Below are 19988 nucleotides of genomic sequence, written 5' to 3' on the forward strand. Positions count from 1 at the left end.
AACATTTGTATTGTATCGTATTTGTATTAGTATTATCCCCAGTGGCCAACCAGACATATGTAGTTGCTTGGCCACGGGCCATAAGGCTCTAACCAATTACTAACCTTTAGGCTGATGTTTACAGGGAAAAATCTTTGTGTTAATTAAAAATATAGGGTAGCTAAAGCTACTCAGCAGCCCCAATATGTATCCTAGGACTGTGCAGATTATCATGCCAGTAGCTTTCAGAGTCACTCGGCTGTGCTTGATTTCTCCATTATAAGCACCGGTATCTATCTTTGATGGCAATAATAGTCCTCTCTGCGTTTTATCTACTGAAAACATAATTAACAAGAGTTGGAATTCAGCCAGACTGATTCTCTACAGCCCATTACACACCCAGAATTATTACACACATGACTTCATGTACATTAAGGACTTGTCTATGTATTGGTTATTGTGCAGAGCTTTGACAGTGGGCATAAAAATGAAAGGTATCTGTATGTAAATCAGTCCTCTGTGGCGTTTGTTTGTGCTGCCCGGTCGTGGCCTTCACCAATCAGCCTCTGACCAAACGACCAAACGAGATAATGGGCTTATGGTCCCGTTCAGAGGGCAAGAGAGCAGATATTGATAAAGCCCTGCGCCGAGCCGATCATCCCTCATTTGTGAAGTGTGTGGATGTGCTGAGCGGATGTCTGGGAAGTTGCTCTTGGCTTGGACGGCGGTGGTGGCGGCGGTGGCGGTGGGCCACACGGCGGTGGCCCAGTCCACGCTGGAGGACGAGGCGAGGCAGTTCCTCCAGTGGGTGGACGACAACGCCACGGTGCTCGTGTACGATTACACCCGGGCCTCCTTCGCTTACAACACCAACATATCTGATGAAAATGCTGACAAAGTGGTGAGTCCCTTCTCGTGAAACGACAGAGATGTGAATTATTGAACATAGGTGGCACGCCATCACATAACTCTCTCATATTGCTCCCCTTTGTGAGGCTCCTGCGGGGGGGACAATGAGCACTTCTCAAAAGTGCGCTAGTCAAATAAAATATGTCTAACTTAATCAATTCAATTCCTCAACAGTCTGAACTGGGGGCAATATGGAGTGCATACTACACCAAAGCTTCCGAGGACTCTCTCAAGTTCCCCATAGATCAAATAGAGGACCCTATGACGAAGCTGCAGCTAATAGCACTGCAGGACAAGGGATCTGGTGTTTTGCCTCAAGACAAGCTTGATCGTGTAAGTCACGTTTCTGTTCAAAGTCCATGGACATACAGTAACAAGGACAAATAATGTCCAAAGGTATAGGAAGGAAATGAATAACTGTGATTTCAGGGTAAAGGCATAACATAAGCATTTCAGTAGATGTCAAATAATGTCTGCATTATTTGACAGAGAATTGGAAAACTGTGGAGAGAAATGGAAAACTGTGATGTCAGGGTAGAGACATTTCAGCATTCGTCTTATTATTGTCTTTTTTCTCACAGCTGAATGAAGTAATGAATGAAATGGGCAGCATCTACAGTACAGGCACTGTGTGCATGAAGGACGACCCATTTGACTGCCAAACTCTGGAACCGGGTAACTAAGCTTACGATTCAAAAACAGCCCTTCCAGCTTCACTGCTTACTGGCAATTAGACTCCATTGCTATTGTATAATGCTCTTTTTTTTTATGAGAACGGGCTATTAGACTGTATTTATTGCTCATCAATTCAAGTTAATCATCAATCTATTAGTGCCTGTTATGTGTTGCCATACAAATGTCCATGTCTTTTGGACAGGGCACCAATGCATCTCATATTAATATATTGTTGTAAATTTTGCCTCAGGTCTTGAGAGCGTCATGGCCAACAGTAAAGACTACTACGAGCGTCTGCATGTGTGGGAGGGCTGGCGGACGGAGGTGGGTAAAAAAATGAGGCCCCTCTACGAGGACTACGTCGATCTGAAGAATGAAGCTGCCAAGCTTAATGGTAAGACATAATTCAGAAAGATCACTTCAATCAGAGTGTGAACGGTAGCCAATACAAAGGCTGCCACAGAGGATGTGTTGTGTACCGAATACACAGACTATTTATTCTGTAATCCTTCAGCAGACAGCCAGTGGGTTTATCTTTCTCTCTCCTGACTGAAAGGTTATGCTGATTATGGCGCCTACTGGAGATCAAACTACGAGACAATGGATGAAGGGGTCTACCATTACACTCGTGATGACCTTATGAAGGATGCTCGTGTGATATATCAAGAGGTACAGTAGGCTACCCATTTCCATGTCATTCGGATGGAATATATCCGCCTTAAATGATGTAATAAAAGTACCCTGAATGTCTGAGTCAGACCTTTTCCCCCTCCTCCAAGGTCGGTTCAGAATATAGCTTTTCTTTACAAAAAAAAAAAAGAAATTCGATCACTGTTATTTTATATTCACCTTTGATGAGTCTCAAGACTCTAACACCTTTCTGATAGACGTCCTGTGTGAGAAATGTTCACCTGAGAGGAAGCTCTATGGAATTAACACTTAATTGAACTGGATATTTCAGATAATGCCCTTGTACAGGGAGCTCCATGCATATGTGAGGGCGAAGCTCCAGGAAACCTACCCGGGGCACATTCATCCCGAGGGGGGACTGCCCGCTCATCTTCTGGGTATGGCCACTGCACGGGGACCCCTTAACAGCACCATAAATCACTAAAATGATTTTCTGTCAGATAACCTCAACAAAGAGAAAAAAACATATAATTTTCTGCAAGATATAACACTTCCCGGGACTTCAAGTGAGATTGTTAGCTGTGTTCAAATGATTTATTGAGGCGGTGTGGCTGTCCTACAGTACTGGAGTTTTTTAGCAATGCCTTTTTGATCTTTTCACAGGCGATATGTGGGGCAGATTTTGGACAAATTTGTATCCACTATCTGTGCCTTATCCACACAAACAGGATATTGATGTCTCTGACGCTATGGTGAACCAGGCAAGTTATCTTACACGTTGCTTTTTAAAAACTAAACTCTACCTCACATGTATTAATTCAAAGGAATGTTACAGTACTGTCAAATTCACTAAACCATTGCCAATCTCAGCGCCAATTTGCTTAAACGTAATGTCACAATAATGGGTCATTATGTGTTTAGGGGTGGACAATCAGACGGATGTTCGACGAGGCTGAGACGTTCTTTATGTCTGTGAACTTGTTTGAACTCTTTCCCAATTTCTGGACGAACTCCATGACCGAAAAACCTGACGATGGTAGACAGGTTGTGTGCCACCCAACAGCCTGGGACATGGGCAACAGAGAGGACTACAGGTACAGTAAGAGTTTACAGTACATAGGTTTGCACTGTATCAAAAGAGCTGAAAAGGTTCAATTAAAGCTCTTTAGTCAGTAGTCCATCAGTTCAGTGGACTCTGTGTATTACAAACGCTAATTGATTTGGACAAGGTGGACACAAGCAAGCTACATTTTGGCAAAAAATGCACTGACTTGTGCATTACTTCAAAGTGCTTAGGTTAAGATTGCGAAGATTACCTTGGCATTTTGCCAGTTGGCATTGACCTCACACACATACACACACACACACACACACACAGCATACCTTTGCTCAAAGAGACGATCTATTAACGACAAGCCCTCTGCAGTGTGTGAACTCTCTGCCTCGTTCAACCCAATCTTTTGCAGAATCAAAATGTGCACCAAAATCAACATGGATGACTTCCTCACGGTCCACCATGAGCTAGGTCACATCCAGTACAACATGGCCTACCGCAATCTACCCTACTTACTGAGAGACGGAGCCAACGAGGGCTTCCACGAGGCCGTGGGCGAGATCATGTCTCTCTCGGCAGCCACACCCAAACACCTGAAGGCTCTTGGCCTGCTCCCAGCCGACTTTAAGGATGACGCTGGTATGAAGGCAACTCATCTGCCCTATATAACAATATATTGCTGTGAATGCAAGTGGGCATGAGATACATTATATTGTTAAAGTAATGAGCAAAAATCTGTTTTAAATCTAACGAGCTATTAATGAGTTATTTAACATAAAACGCCCTTGTAAAGGCAGATGCCCCTAAATCTTCATAACTACAGAGATTCATGTGTATTGTAATGCAATGTAAAACAATATTGCAGTAAATTGTTCTCTAATGGCATTGAAACCTTACCGGAATAACTGAGGATGTTGTCCCCAAATGTCTGACTCTCTTTGATGCACCATTTGGCTCCAGAGACGGAGATTAACTTCCTGATGAAGCAGGCCCTGACCATCGTGGCTACAATGCCCTTCACCTACATGCTGGAGGAGTGGAGGTGGCAGGTGTTCCAGGGCACCATCCCTAAGGAAGAGTGGATGAAGCGTTGGTGGGAGATGAAGTGAGAACACAGCTAGCATCTGTTTACTGTGTACTGCATCACAACTTAGCACAGCTAGCCTGCATACAGTACCATCAAACAAGTGTACTGCACTAAGGCTGCAACATAGTCAATTAATTTATTAAAAACGATTTTATTTATTCATTCATTTTATATATATATCATTTAAAGTCTAACTAACCAAGATTGTTAGATTAACTGTCTAGGAATATAATAATTAGTTGCAGCCCTTTTCTGCACACACTGACAGAAGAATATATGTAAACTTCTCTGTCTTTAAGTGGCTTTTTCTTTAAATATTTAAGTACTTCAGTATTTCAAATACTTCAATATTCACTCACACCCATACTTCACTTCACAGCACACAGAACATCCACAGTTTTGCAAATAGGAGCATTAATGAGAACTGAGCTGTATTGTGCATGTGGGAGTTTGACTGAAACTGACCCGTGTTTGTCCGCCTCACAGGAGAGATCTTGTGGGCGTGGTGGAGCCTCTGCCCAGGGACGAGACGTACTGTGACCCGCCAGCGCTGTACCACGTTTCTAGCGATTTCTCTTTCATCAGGTGAATAACAAACGTGACAAAGTGCACCGCAGGTGCAACGCTGAGTCATAGCTCAAGGGATCAATGTCACCCTATGTCAGCATTATCACAGTGTCTAATTATGAGCAACAGATTGTTCATCTACCTACAGTATCTATCTATCTATAGATTCTATAGACATGGTTATGTTATGGTTATGCTATTTGGCAGACGCCTTTGTCTAAAGCGGCATACAAAAAACAACAATAATCAATTTAACAGTTAACAATTTTTAAAAAAGTTGGTTACACTACAGCAGGGAGAACGGCAATATTCTTTTTTTCCACTTTCAAGACTCTTCTCAATCCTCCACCACCGCCATCAGCTACTTCATTGCCAACAGATGACTTTGCTTACAGATTGAAGTTACATTTCAATTATGAGCATTACAGACAAGATTGCAGATAGATGTGGCTGAGTGCCCATGGAACATCTTGTATTTACTTAGGAAACTCTGAGATGATTAAACAGGCGCTTGAGCATAGACTGATTTGGCATCTGTGCCTGTGCTGGATACATTTTCACTCTCAGGTACTTCACAAGAACCGTCTACCAGTTCCAGCTGCAGGGAGCCCTGTGTGAAGCCGCTGGACACACTGGTCCTCTCTTTAAGTGTGACATCACAAACTCCACAGCTGCAGGCGACAAGCTGAAGTGAGTTACCCATTTGCAGTCAATTTCAAAACATTATATAAATTTTTATTTTTAAAATTTGTATTCTATATATTTTCACATATGCCTATATATCATATTATGTACTATGTATTATGTCTATAATTCTTATGCATATGCCTAAGAATATGCATGTACTTTAGTCATTTCGTTAGACCACACCACAGTCAGTAATAAGTAACTTGATGTTCCAAAGGGCTATGTTAGAATTGGGGAAATCACAGTCGTGGACCCGAGCTTTGGAGCAGGTGGCTGGGGTGACAAAGATGGATTCCAAACCCCTGATGGATTACTTCAGCGTCCTCTATGATTGGCTGAAGGTGGAGAATCAGAAACACAACAGGAACCCGGGGTGGAAGAGCGCCCAGGACCCATGTAAGGCAACTGATAATGTCCTCAACACTGTGGGTGCTGTGCCCTTATCTTATTTCTCACAAGACAGGTGTTGTAATACCAGAGAACTAACCACAGGTGCTGGGCTTATGATTGAAAGGAGTTCTTTTTTAAAGCTTGTGAGATTAAGTCAAACTTATTTTCTCAATTATGAGATGTACTTTGAAACATTTAAAGACAGCTAAGTTAATTTCCCATTTCAAATAAGACTATACCGCATAGCATTTTATGACTTCTATATAATGGCAGTTTTTATTATTATTTTCATGTTTTTTAAGTTTTACCACACTAGAATGTCATCATCATTTCAACACTCCGTGAGAACTGTGATAGCTGTCACATCACCCCTGGAACCCTTGGCATGTCAAGTAGTCGTCGCTGTGATGCAATATAAGCATAATATCACCCTGAGCCCAATTTTCTTGTGTGTTTCTCTCTCCCTCTTCCCCGCACAGTTTCGGCTGACGCGTTTAAAGTGCGATTGAGCCTGAAAGCTGCACTGGGAGACCAGGCTGTGAGTCAAACCCCATATCTCACCACCTGACAGAGTAACTGACAGGGACAGAGATTCTCAGTCTGGCGCAAAAAAGGCATCCATGCAGTGGCCAACTGTTAAAGCTCAGGGATAACATCATCACTATTTCAAGCTAATCTATCTTTGTGTTGGCTTATTCCCGCTGTGGTACCCGTTGCATAAATCCAACAGTGTCTGTCTCCTCTTCCCCCCTTCAGTATCCCTGGAATGACAATGAACTGTACCTGTTTAAGACTGCTATGGCTTATGCTATGCGCCAGTACTATACAATTGAGCATGGACAACAGATGGACTTCACGTGAGTATTGGCTCATGGAAAAGAAACAATAGGCCGGTCTACTCAAAACGGGGTCAATGGATACATTATCATTACTTTAGTGGTTTATAATGTAATGTGAAAATAATTGAGGGTATTTTCTTTGCTGTGCTCACAAAAAGGTCAGAGAATATCTACACTTACAAAGAAAGCCCCAGGGTCTCGTTCTATTTTGTGGTGACTGATCCAGCCAACCCCGTCAAAACCCTTCCAAAAGCAGAAGTGGAGGCAGCCATTCGGTAAGGCTGGATAACAGATCAATACCACTGCCCATGTCTTGTCAGTTGTTGTGTGTACTGGTTTCTCTAACACTGAACAATCCTTTTGAAAATCTTTGAAACAACAACCAACCTCATTAATAATGAACTTTTATGTTCACGACTGTTTTTGTCAAACCAGCTTATCCAGAGGGCGTCTCAACAGTGCATTCCTCCTTGATGATAACACCTTGGAGTTTGAGGGTCTCATAGCAACATTAGCCCCTCCCACAAAGCCTGCAGTGGAGGTGTGGCTAATCGTGTTTGGGGTGGTCCTTGGCTTAGTGGTGTGTGTGGGTGCCTTCTTGATTGTCTCAGGAGTCCGAAACAGGAGAAGGTGAGATTTGACAGAAAATTCTCTGCCCTGTCATAAAATCAACCTTTGAGATGTTTAATTTAGACACTAGATATTGTTTACCATGTCCCAATGCGCTTTGATATCATATCCCAGTGCATAGGCTAAAAGGAACAAAAAAGCCTTTATCTATATGCTATAACGGCAGGAGAATTCTAAACGGAAAACATAGAGATTGCAGGAGAAGTTGAAAAACTCTGAGGCAATCTACTGAAAAAGTAGTGCACACCTTAAAGTATGTAAAACATCACATTTGTCAATGGCTTCTTGTAGGAAATCACAGAAAGGAGAAGAAGAATCCAGCGACCATGGAAACCAGCTCGAAGGAGAGACAAATAAAGCCTTTGAAGACCATGATCACCAGACAGTATTTTAAACACAACAGCTCATCAATCTACAACCTTTTTTAACAGCAACCCATTATAACATTTTGATGAAACTGATATAGATCTAGAATATGTTTATATGTAAAAGAAATTGTATATTTTGATATTAAATGCTGTATACTATTTTTAATTAAATGCTTGTATCATAAAACCGAGTACTACTGTATCTATCTATCATGTCCATTGACTCGAAATTCTGTATCCAGAACACCTCCACTGTTGAGAATCTCACCAGAAACTCACTGTTATTGTTTCAAGAACACTTGAGATACTGTATGTAGCCGATCAGAGGTGGAAAACTCCAGCTTCAGCGAGTAAAAGTCTGATAATGTATTGGTTCTACCTGTGCACTTACAGTAGCACAGGTGATCTCATCAATTAGCTGCTCTACCTAGCTGAGGAGTTGTGCTAATTAGAATTAGCTGGTTTAAATGAATGGTTGGCATGTGGTAGGACTTTTACTTTCTGAAACTGATTTTTTCCACCTCTGTAGCCGATACAATCAGAGACCTGTGAGCCATTAAGAAAGGCGTTTATCCTCATCGCTACACTTTTAAAAATGAGTGTGTTGTCTCAATCTGGACACAGAGATGAGTTAAAGAACACAAACTGTGTTGTCCCTATCCAGACACAGAGAAATGCAAGTTCAACTGTTTTCAACACAACACATTTTAAGTGTATACTAGCATGTCAGCCTTTGTTACATGTCTAATCTCTCCCAAGTAATTTAAATACAACATTTTATGCAGTTTATAAAAATAAATAGCCTACTAACTGAACAAAGTCTGTGCAAAGCACTAAGCCATTTCATACTAATAAGGAATAGGAGGAGGAAATATTCCACGCTGCCTTATATACAAAGTTTTCAGGCTGCATCAGCTTGATAGTAATTCCATAAATATTTCCTCTGTAAAGCAAAGTTAATTAAAGCTTAACTAGGCCTATTCCATTCGTAAACTTTCCATTCACATGTTCTATGCCTGTGCTTTGTGCATGAGTGAGAGGGAGAAGATCATTCTCAATAGTTCAATGGAGAATTCTGCCCACCAGCACATCACTGATCTGATTTATGTCCAGTAACTATTGCCAAAAGAGCTGAGGAAAGCAATTTACATCAAAGAGCCTTCATCAGATATATTTTCGCCTACAAGTTGTGCGTAGCATAGTGTCTTTTTTCCATCACAGTTTCACTTGGCTTCGAGACACAGACATAGTGGGCTGAAATAATTGAGAAAATTGTGGAGTTTCATTAGCCTATAAATACACAGTGTTCACACTTACAGAACTGTTATGAGATACCGTCATTCACTTCCTGGTTTTAGTTGACAAAGAATATATTTATAAACAAAATCAAGACAGAGATGATGCATTCAAAAAGAAAAAAAAGAAGAAGGGAAACTTTCAACAAATTACACTGAAACTACCCTTTGTGTTTGCCAAGCATATTGCCAGCTGAACCACATATGAATAATAAATAATGGGATAGTGTTGATGCAAAGCCATATATTATTTATACTTTATATAGCACTAATTGCACACATTTCAAATAAGGTTTGTTGCTTGGATAGACTAGACTTCTTTAGCTTGTGGCCATTAGGCATAGGCTAGACCTACTATTTTTGTGTGTGACTGACAATGAATCACAATTCATGAAATGTTTAGCATATAATGCATTTTCAACAAAAATAAATGAACAAATAGATAAGACCTCATTATTCTTCAATCTTTTGGCTTCAATGAAAACTAGAGTTGGACTGCTTAGCACAATGCAAAGGAATTAAAGTGTATTGTTGCTCGCAAATTTAGGCTACATAGGCCTCTGCTGGTGGGCGGTGCCTTTTTTGCGTTGCGCTCTCTCATCTCATTGGCTACTACCTGACCACATGCACGGAAGTGTATGGCCAGTGGAGCGCCGAGCTTGTCATATAACTTCGGTCGAACTCGTCTCTCAGTAAACGTGGATTATGCCAAATTTCTGAACCAGTCGTTTAACTTAATCTACTGGTCCCAGTACGTGAAGATTTCATAGCAGCCCGTAGCGACACTGACACTATCATGGCGAAACCCAAATTAGTTGTGTTTGACCTAGGTAAGTATCTATTACCTGGACTGGACACCCTCATGTGCTATCTTGCAAGATTATTAGAACCTGCCCTTTAGTGTAGCCTAGTTTTAGACCATGTGTAGCCTGAATGCTTTGAATGGTACTTTTGACTATTAGTAGGCTACACATAAATTGTAGGACGAGACACTCGTAGTGGTGGAGTCACATATTTCAATGAACATCGATGTAGGCCTACTAGCACTATTTCGTTGTTGTTGAGTTGTCTAGTAAGCATTGCCATGCAGACTTCCGCGGCTTGCCCTAGTGTGTTCAGTTTTCCTACCTCTCCTTGGTGTTTCTGTCATCCAGGCTAAAGGGCTCGCAACCGCTGGGCTTAAAACGTCTTGTGAAGTGTCGGATATCTTAAACACTAGGTCACGCGCTTAGATAAGAGAGCTGCTGCGTGAGCCAATTTATTATTTCTAGCCTACTTTTGAATTGTTGATGGTAAGTAATGGCATTTCCTTTGCTCACACACGCCTGTCTCCCGCTGCGGTGCTGAAGATTATACCCTCTGGCCTTTCTGGGTGGATACACATGTCGACCCACCTTTTCGCAGAAATGAAAGGTAATGGTCCTGGATGGGGCACTGCTCCTAAACTGGTTTTCACATTTTCATGATTTTAAGGAGTAGGCCTAGCCTACATTTACATATCAACATTTCTCCCTCACTCTATCTCTCTAGTGGTAAAGTGGTTGATTCTAGAAGTTCTCCCATTTCCCTCTACAAGGACACTGTGGATATATTGACCTCCCTCCATGGCCAAGGCATGAAGATTGGAATTGCTTCACGGTGAGTGGGGGGAGACGGGGAGACACTGACTTGTGTGTACATTTATTATTAATATGCTTCATCGAGCTTGTGTTTACTTTACTGAGTGCCTTGCATTGACTAGAACTGGAGAGATAGAAGGAGCCAACCAACTGCTGTCCCTGTTCAGCCTCAACCAGTACATCTCCTTCAAGGAAATATACCCAGGTTCAAAAGTGACACATTTTCAGAGGTAACGCTTGGGTTGCATTCATGCATTACACATCAGGACTGGAAATAGAAAATGGGAGGCTATTTTTCCAGGGGATTTGCAGGGGCATTCTGGAGGGGATTTTATGCATTTTATGCAGAATGAAAATGGATTAGCCAAGTCTGGCTAACCTCGCATCTCAGCAAGGACAAACACAAAATTTGCACACCTGGATCACATTTGGATGAAACTGTCATGTTTCGATGTACAGCCTTAAGGCCCAATCATGCTCAACGTAAAATACGAATACGGATACGTGTGGAGTGTTTCAAACGTTCTTTCCGTTGATTTCGTCCGTACTTTGACACGAAATTGAGGAGCTTATGATTACGGATGAAACGGATGAAACGTTGCAATACCGAGCATTACCACAGGAATAACACAGGGATAAATGGGGGCGCTATGCATTCACACGTAAAATACGGACGGAGGTATGAAGACACCACCGGAGAGAACGTACGTACAAAATACGGACGTAAATTGCCACACGTTGAGCATGAATGGGCAGTGGCGGTTCTAGACTGAATTACTCCCCAGGCGAGATCCTCCACGAGCGCCCCCATGAGTGTTTTTTGACGCACTTTGCGTCAGTCGGGCTCATAGGGTTAAGCGATCGTGCCGCCCCATACAAGATGCCGCCCCGGGCGACTGCCCGGTTCGCCCGTACCTAAAACCGCCACTGTGAATGGGGCTTTAAGGGAGATCTCTTCGTGAAAAGACGAGCATTCCCACATTATCACTGTCTCTGGGACATTCCTTTCACCGTCCTGTAGGCCATTCTGACAGGTATAGGCAGCTGAGCAAGCCTCTGATACGACTCCAATAGATTAATGGAAAATCAAACCCTTGAGTGAGCCCCAGCCTACCAGTAATGATCACACGTGTGTTGTATGTCTGATATACATGCAGAGTTCAGGAGACAGGGGATCTGATGGATGAAAGGGAATTGAAATCTAGCCCTTGGTAATGGAATGGTACCGGTGTGAAAATGCTTTGATGGGAAAGTTTGTACATTGTATTTTTCTGCAGGTTACAGGCAGACAGCGGCGTCAAATACAATGAAATGATGTTCTTTGACGACGAGTCCAGGAACATTACAGACGTCAGTCGGCTAGGTATAGCTTTTCTTCTATAGTGTATGCCCATGCTTTCAGCTCCTGTGTTCTTCCACATAATTTTAACCAGCCGCTACACATTTTACAAGCATAGGGAAAAAAACATTTTGCATATTACAAATCATAACAAATGATCAGCTTGAAGACACTGTGTTTGCAGTTACCAACACGTATCCAAATCTTCTCAGGTGTGCACTGTGTCCTTGTTGGCAATGGAGTGACCTCAAAACTGGTTGATGAAGCGATCCAGCAGTTCTCCAAGTCACACTCGTGATGATTGAGGCATCAGAATCTATGGAGTCAGACCACTGGATGTCAGTGTGGAACCATTGCACTAGTCTTTTGAGACCTCTTGTTTACAAAGTTGTCATCTGTGTCTTTAAACTCAGACGTGGACGAGTATAGATTTCACTTTACAGCAACAGCATCTGTGTGGCAACCGCTTTAAGGCTATGAGATTGTAGGATGTTATAGAAATGACGGGTGTGTAACCGCCCTCTGGGGGATTTTCTCCAGGTTTGTGTTCTCTGTAAACAGGTCACAGGTCACACAACAAAATTGACAGATTTTTTAAAAACCATCATGTTTACTCCTTTATTGATCTGTGTTTTCTTTAAAGTTTCTCTGTGTTCTAGCTTGTCATGATGGCAGTGGGGTATTGTTGAATATGAAGGGCCTTGCTAATCTATTATCTGTCTCCTCACCACTGCCGTCTCTTACAGGAATGATATCCATTTAGTTGTTACACACATTGAACAAGTACTGTATTCAACCTATTTATGTCATGTACCATTTTAAGTATGGTAAGACATACTATTTACATCATATTTGCCATTTTACTGTGGCGCAATATTCTGCCTATCTATCATTTGCAGTGTCATTTTAATGTTAGTAGCCGGTATGTTTTTAATGGGTTGGTATGTAAAGGTGGCCAACTCTTCTCCCGGTGATTTACCCTCTAATAGGTTTTGGTGGCAGCCAAGTGTTTAAATGACCTGGGCGTCTGTGCCATGCAGATGCATCTGAACGGCTTGATTAGCTCTCTGAGAATAAGGCCTGGGCATCCCTGTCCCTGCTGTGTAGGGAATGAATGAGGACTGCCAAAACACCCAACTGTCCAACATTCCCAAATGCACCGTTAGAGTCAAGAGAGTGTGTTTAAAATGATTGTAGTTATTATTTAACGACGGCTATAACACAAGAAAGCTTTTGGGAAACACTGTTTTAGAGAGTCCATTTGGCAGGCTTGATGCTGGCAAATGGGGCTGCTGTTATTTTATCTAGTCTGACATTTATTTTCAAAGTTTGTTATGCCATGGTATTAATTGCTTTAATTATCTCAGCTATGTATTCTGGTGTAACAACTAATTAAGATAAAGCACTTAAATTCATAAAACAAGTTCCGTCCTGATGAGTGGGTGTTGATGTATTTAAGTGGCAAGTTGTCACCTAGTGCATGGTTGTGGGGTCCTCTCATACTTTGCCCTTTGGGAGTTGTGATAGCCCTGTTTTTTTTATTCTGTACTTGACCTCTGTACTGTTACTTCCATTAAAGTAAACAAAAAGCAATGCAACATAAACCTTCAAAGAAAAGACTGTGTATAGAACTTTGATTTCTTATGTGACCCAAAAGGTTCAAATGGATTCAGTTTATTGCTGTGAATCAAAACAATGCTGTATGCTTTTGGTGAAAACAGGAAACATGCCATTTCAGTGAAGGCAGCCCACAAAGGAAGTGACCTGAATCACTGGTGTATTGAAATCCCCATTGTACAATAGCATACAATGATTGAATTGCTATCTTTTTTCAGTAATTAATAGGGCTTCTTGGGGGAGATTCAGACTGCGGTTGAGCATATCCTTTAAATTCCTTGATCACAGGTGATTGTTGAGACATGAAATACACTTACTCAAACAAATAAATCCACAGAGACAAGTCTGAGACATCTCATTAATCTGTTTTAGAAGATGGGAACTTTCATTTTGCCTTGAAGGTACAGACAGAGGAATGGTCTTAGATTGGATTACAGCAACATATTAATAGCATCAGATCCAGTAATGACGGATATAGAAAACTATGCAATGGTCACAGTGTATTGATCGTAAATAGATAGATTTGTTAACTGGATTGATGGCTTAATTGTATTTTAATTGTCTCTCCTCACACACAATAGACCAGTGGTCCTCAACCTTTTTAGAACTGACACTTTTTTTCCACACAATTTGGCCACCCCTGCTTGACAACCACTGTTCTCGACTATTGTTTCTTTAGCCACCCCAGCCCACAAAGAAAAGGTTCAAATTAATTTTGAAAAGTGGATTAGGCCTCTACTTCAGTATGTATCTTGCAATCCAAGACAGCAACTTTCCTCTACCCTATTCTCTTTCCTGTACTACCATAATGTTATTGTTTAAAATGTTTGTTACACAGAGAAAAAAATGTTTATTGTGTCTTAAATATGACTTCACCAAATGACCCCTCTGCACTTTTAGGTTTGCAATCGTATATCTTCTATGACTGACTCTGAGGGAGAAATTGGAATAGGAGATTTTGTTCACTGATGTGAACTGACGTAGGCGGGATCTTTTTGAGCTCTATTGTAACCACCAACACGGAAACTAAATTGTTCCTGCTTGATATTTGACGGTCATCCTCGTTTTTATTTTTGTGACAGATTCCTGAACTGATTATCGTTTTAATTAATCCTCTTGCGCGTAAAGATTTCAACTGAATCCGTCACGATCATTTTCATGTGATGGCGAAACCAAAATTAGTTGTGTTTGACCTGGGTAAGTTCTGTAAACTGTTCTCCCTGTTTGCAAGTAGCAAGTGATGTGTAGGCTATTGTACCACACCGTAATGGGGAACTACAACGTTTCTGACTGATGCCGTTGGCCCATGGGCTGCGTGATTGAGATATGACATAGCCTACTGATGCTGTTCATGTTGTAAAACATAGCAGACATAAAGGCATGTTAACAAATTTGATTCCTGTAAGACTATTATGCCTCAGGTTTCTGCCAGGGTATGCCTGCGTTCTACCTATAGTTGATGTCTTATGAAGTGCCAGATTTTTGAGCTGCCACATGCGCCCATACATTTATATTTGTTATGTATATTATATTGTTGATGACAAGTAAATAATGGATTTCTTTGCACCTCCCAATGTGATGCTGCAGATAACACCCTTTGGCCTTTCTGGGTGGAGGAAGTCGACCCACCTTTTCACATTAATGAAAGGTATGGTTCTTAAAGGGCATAGTTTGATATTTTCTTGTTGTACGTTTTAAGTCATGGAAGCCACATCACTCTGTCTGTCTGTCTGTCTGTCTGTCTGTCTGTCTGTCTATCTGCCTGTCTCTCTCCCCAAGTGGCAAAGTAAAGGATTCCACAAATTCACCCCTTCCCCTCTTCAAGGACACCGTGAATATATTGACCTCTCTCCATGGTCAGGGCGTGAAGATCGGAATTGCTTCACGGTGAGTGGGAGGAGTAGGTGGAGAGAAAACTGCTCACTTCATGCACATTTATTATGAATAAGCTTCAGAGGACCGTTTACTTAACTGAGTGCTTTGCATTGACTATAGAACTGAAGAAATAGAGGGAGCCAACCAACTGCTCTCCCTGTTCAATCTCAACCAGTATATCTCCTTCAAGCAGGTATACCCAGGTTCAAAACTGACTCATTTTGAGAGGTAAGCCTTAGGTTACAAGTTGAAATTCACAACCAATTGCAATCTTCACAATATTTCAGTGAAGTATCCTAATATTCCTATCATTGTTTCTTAGCAAGTGTTTAGGGCAGTGGTTCTCAAACGTTTCACAAAACGGTACCACCTTAGAAAACAATTGGCTCTCCAAGTATCACCATTATGACCGGCAATGTAACATATTGTACATTCTACATACTGTTTTGCTTTGTGTGTTGCTGGCTTCACTAGCAGTCTTGTCCTGGACTCATTGTTGCCAACTACAGTTTCTTCTCACTTATCTGTCTAATACTTCCCGTTTGGAGCCATGTTTGCAACATTTTTCATCCATGTTTGCTTCCTTCGCTTGCCATCACAGCTTAGCTTGCCAACCATTTGCTAATGCTCCATATACTGAAACTAGCCTATTAAGTCTATTGGCTGATATAAAAAAACAAAATATTCATGAAAGATAAAAACTAGTTGAAGTTAACTTCAGTGACTGCATGGTTAAGGATTTTTAAATTCTATATATTATTAATACAGCTTGAAGTGATTTGTCACCTTTATATATATGTATATACAGTGTATATAAATCTTGGAGACTTCAGGAGTACCACTAGAAGGAGTCTGTGCACCACCAGTGATAACCATACCACAGTTACAGCACAGTTAACCACTGGTCCAGGCTACGTGATGAACTGTCTTTTTCTACAGGTTACAGGCAGACAGCGGCGTCGAGTACAGTGAGATGCTGTTCTTTGATGATGAGTCCAGAAACATCAATGATGTCAGTCAACTAGGTATTGCAAACAATGCCTCTGTTCATACTTGCCAGCCATGTCACTACCATAGATATCTGGCAGGCAAGAAACGCTGCCGATGAATGACAGCTTGATAAGTATAGTAAAACTGGCGACGTCCTGGCAAGATACTTGATTAGTTTACTAGGTTTTGTTGCTGGAGAATGATGTTCTTGCCTGCCAGCCAGTTGTTGTGACGTCACATGCAAAGTATGAATAGAGTATGCTCATCCTATCAGCTGTATTGCCACATGACTAAACCAATCACTACACTACGTTAGAAAAAATACAATGGAATGTCACTGATGACAAACACATATATTCTATATCTTCTCAGGTGTGCATTGTGTCCTTGTTCGCAATGGAGTGACCTCAGAATTAGTTGATGAGAAGATCCAGCAGTTCTCCAAGTCACACTCTTGATGATTGAGCCATCAGAATCTATGGTGCCAGACCACGTAATACCAGTGTGAAACCACCATTTAAACTTGACTTGTTTACAAATACTTGTTTACAAACAGATCAGTAAAATCAGAAAGTTGTCATCTGTGTGTTGTTATATAGCGAACACAAATACAGCAACAAGAGCATTCATGTTACTTCTGGATTAAATAAAGGATTTAAAATGTACATACCAGTATAGAATTTCTGGGTGTGAAGACACTTCAAAGATATCCAGGGGGTGGGCAAGTTGTCTTCTCTCTGTACATGTTGTTACATGTTGTTTCATGTAGCTCGTTCAGTGCTCTTCTGCTTTGAGTTTGAAGTGTCTCTGTGTGATACCTTGTCATGACCGTAGCATGCTTGTCTGTGTTTAGTAGGAAGGACTTCACCAGCCTATTGTCCTTATTTGGCTCTTCTGCACCGCGTGTCCTCTTAATGCCCACGCCCCCCCACCCAACAATCTCAACATATATTCAACATAACAATATTCAACCTATCAATAATTTTTCAACATACAGTTTCTAAGTATGGTTAAGATATTTAGGTTAATTTACCCAACTCAATTGGAGATCTACTGTACTATCTGCAGTCAGGTGTTCAACTGAGCTGGTTGTGGTGCCATGCAGATGCATCTGAATTAGCTCTCTGTGCTGTATTGAAAATGAATGAGGGCTGCCAAAATGCCAAAACATACCCAACATTCCCAAACGCACTGTAAGAGTTAAGAGAGTTTGTTTAAAATGATTGTCATTCATTCAGTGACAATTTAACTATGCATTTGGGAAACATGGTTGGTTTGAATTGATTTAATGATCTCAGTAATGTATTTTTTTTAAAGTATATTTTTTGGGGCTTTTTTGCCTTTATTTGTATAGGACAGTGAAGGGTGAGACAGGAAGTAAGTGGGAGAGAGAGATGGGGTGGGACTGGGAAATGACCGCAGGCCAGACTCGAACCTGGGTCCCCGTGGGCACTCGGACCCATATGTGGTATGAGCGTTGTAGCCTGCTGCGCCACAGCGCTCTCGCAGTAATGTATTTTGATGTATCAGCCAATTGTAAACATAAAGCAATTTAATTAATGAAACAAATTGTATCCTAATGAGCCGTTTGATTTTTGTGTGGCAAGTTGTTGCCTAGCACATGTCACTGCCCAGTGGGCTGTGCGGATCTTGGCTTTGGGCACTTCACACTGTGCCCTTTGGGAGTTGGAAAGCCTTAGGCTTTTGATCCCGCTCTTGGCTTCTCTGCTGTTACTGATTGAAAACCATTCTCCTGGGTGACTGAGTCTCCATGTATCAGTGTGTATCAAAATTACCATCACCACTTCAGTTAATAAACAGCAATAGAGACCCAAGTCTAGAGTAGCTTTTCAGTAAGGCATGTGTATGGCCTCTGTGGCATGGCATTTCTTTTCTTTTATATTTCTTTTTCTTTCTGCCATAGTCTAATTACGGTAGACTACACAGTGTGAATAAGCATAACAGGGAATAATTGTGTATTTACTGTACGTCAACATTTGAATACTGCTGGCTTAGCAAGTTGCACAACGTAGACAACCTTTTCCCAGAGACTCCAGATATCCAACAGGTTTAACCTTTTAAAACAAACTTTTTATTATTATTATTTTTTAAACAGCTCTTCCAGGCAGTGTGATAGACTCAACCTTAAGGTTATCATGCAGAGATAGAATTGTATTGACCCATAATACCGTTTTCTCCTGCTTCCTCCTAACAAATATAGAAATGTGTTGGCATATTGCACCACTCTTCCCACAGAAAGAATGGGATATTTTTTTCCTGATATAACTCACTTAGCCCTCGATGATTATGCATTGGCACATTCACATCTCCCCTTATGGAGAGGAATACGCCGTCACATCTGCACCTAAAGCACACCTCAGTGGAATTTTCAATCCATCAAGAGTATAAGACAACCCGTCCAGGTGGAATACTAGGCCATTTTTTTTAACCATAATTTTCTTTCCAAAACAACAGCCCATAGTCTTACGGTACACTGTTCCTACTTTGACCATTTCCTTCATTAGTCACACTTAAATTAAGCCATTATCCCATTATTACATACTGTATATTTTAAAATGTGTCTAATTGTTTCTACCAAGTGGAAGGCTAATTCAAAGTAATATGTTACTATTTAACGCCCCAGCCTTGTTTGCTTTGAAGCAAACTATAATGTGAATTTCCTCTTATGCAATGCCAGTATGATTTGTCCACATAAAAGAAAATGTCTCCTGTGATAGTGCAGGAAGACGTAAGTGAGAACTTTGCTGTCTTTTGCTATATGTTAAAATTGGTCCCCAATTGAATTACTGTGAATTGAAGCATTTCTGTATGTTTCTGGCAAACTCAGGCAGCCATCAGTGAAAACAGCCCACATAGGCACTGACCTGCAACACCAACAGTATATTGAAATCCCCATTAAATAGGAGCTTACAGTGATTGAATTGCTATCTGTTTTCAGTTAATTAAAATGGGATTCCAGTAAAGAGATTCAGACTGCAGTTGACTGTATCCTTACCTCTACATTCCTTGATCACACCTGATTGTTAATACACTGTGAAAGGCTATTTCCTGACGCTTAACGACAAATAAATCCACTTTTACAGTCCTTGATCACAGTTGAATGTTTAACACACTATGAAAGGCTACTTTCCTGACACTCCTGACAAAGAAATCCACAGAGACAATTCTGAGACATCTCATTAATTTGTTACAGAAGATGAGAAATTTTATTTTGCCTTGAAGGTACTGACAGAGGAATGGTCTTAGATTGGATTACAACATCGGGAATAATGGCATCAGATCCAGCAATGACGGATATAAAAAGATGCAATGGTCACAGCTTATTGATTGTAAATAGATAGTTTTGCCCACTGGATGGATAAGCCTAACGGTAGCCAAAGAAGTCATCTCTCAGCACACCCAGACTACTAATGCCTG

At 41.1% G+C, this 19988-nt stretch overlaps 3 protein-coding genes across 3 annotated transcripts; all 3 read left to right on the forward strand.

Annotated features, from left to right (window-relative positions):
* Positions 1 to 673: 673 nt before the first annotated feature.
* On the forward strand, positions 674 to 8036 carry LOC134102465 (angiotensin-converting enzyme 2-like). Its single transcript, XM_062556564.1, has 18 exons — positions 674 to 880; positions 1063 to 1221; positions 1470 to 1563; positions 1814 to 1957; positions 2120 to 2232; positions 2525 to 2630; positions 2857 to 2954; positions 3115 to 3287; positions 3660 to 3886; positions 4208 to 4352; positions 4821 to 4919; positions 5469 to 5591; positions 5806 to 5984; positions 6458 to 6516; positions 6735 to 6835; positions 6976 to 7092; positions 7253 to 7447; positions 7739 to 8036. Exons 1-18 carry the CDS (start codon positions 674 to 676, stop codon positions 7839 to 7841), a joined length of 2442 nt encoding a protein of 813 aa, XP_062412548.1. The 3' UTR covers positions 7842 to 8036.
* A 1721-nt stretch (positions 8037 to 9757) lies between these two features.
* On the forward strand, positions 9758 to 13685 carry LOC134102595 (magnesium-dependent phosphatase 1-like). Its single transcript, XM_062556748.1, has 6 exons — positions 9758 to 9940; positions 10460 to 10523; positions 10641 to 10748; positions 10852 to 10959; positions 12007 to 12092; positions 12281 to 13685. The coding sequence occupies exons 1-6, from the start codon at positions 9907 to 9909 to the stop codon at positions 12364 to 12366; spliced, it is 486 nt and encodes a 161-aa protein (XP_062412732.1). The 5' UTR covers positions 9758 to 9906; the 3' UTR covers positions 12367 to 13685.
* Positions 13686 to 14711: 1026 nt separating this feature from the next.
* LOC134102767 (magnesium-dependent phosphatase 1-like) lies at positions 14712 to 17215 on the forward strand. Its single transcript, XM_062556994.1, has 6 exons — positions 14712 to 14882; positions 15273 to 15333; positions 15465 to 15572; positions 15681 to 15788; positions 16500 to 16585; positions 16923 to 17215. The coding sequence occupies exons 1-6, from the start codon at positions 14849 to 14851 to the stop codon at positions 17006 to 17008; spliced, it is 483 nt and encodes a 160-aa protein (XP_062412978.1). The 5' UTR covers positions 14712 to 14848; the 3' UTR covers positions 17009 to 17215.
* The last annotated feature ends 2773 nt before the right edge of the window (positions 17216 to 19988 follow it).

This window comes from Sardina pilchardus, chromosome 15 (assembly GCF_963854185.1).
Source record: "Sardina pilchardus chromosome 15, fSarPil1.1, whole genome shotgun sequence".
Taxonomy (NCBI): domain Eukaryota; kingdom Metazoa; phylum Chordata; class Actinopteri; order Clupeiformes; family Clupeidae; genus Sardina; species Sardina pilchardus.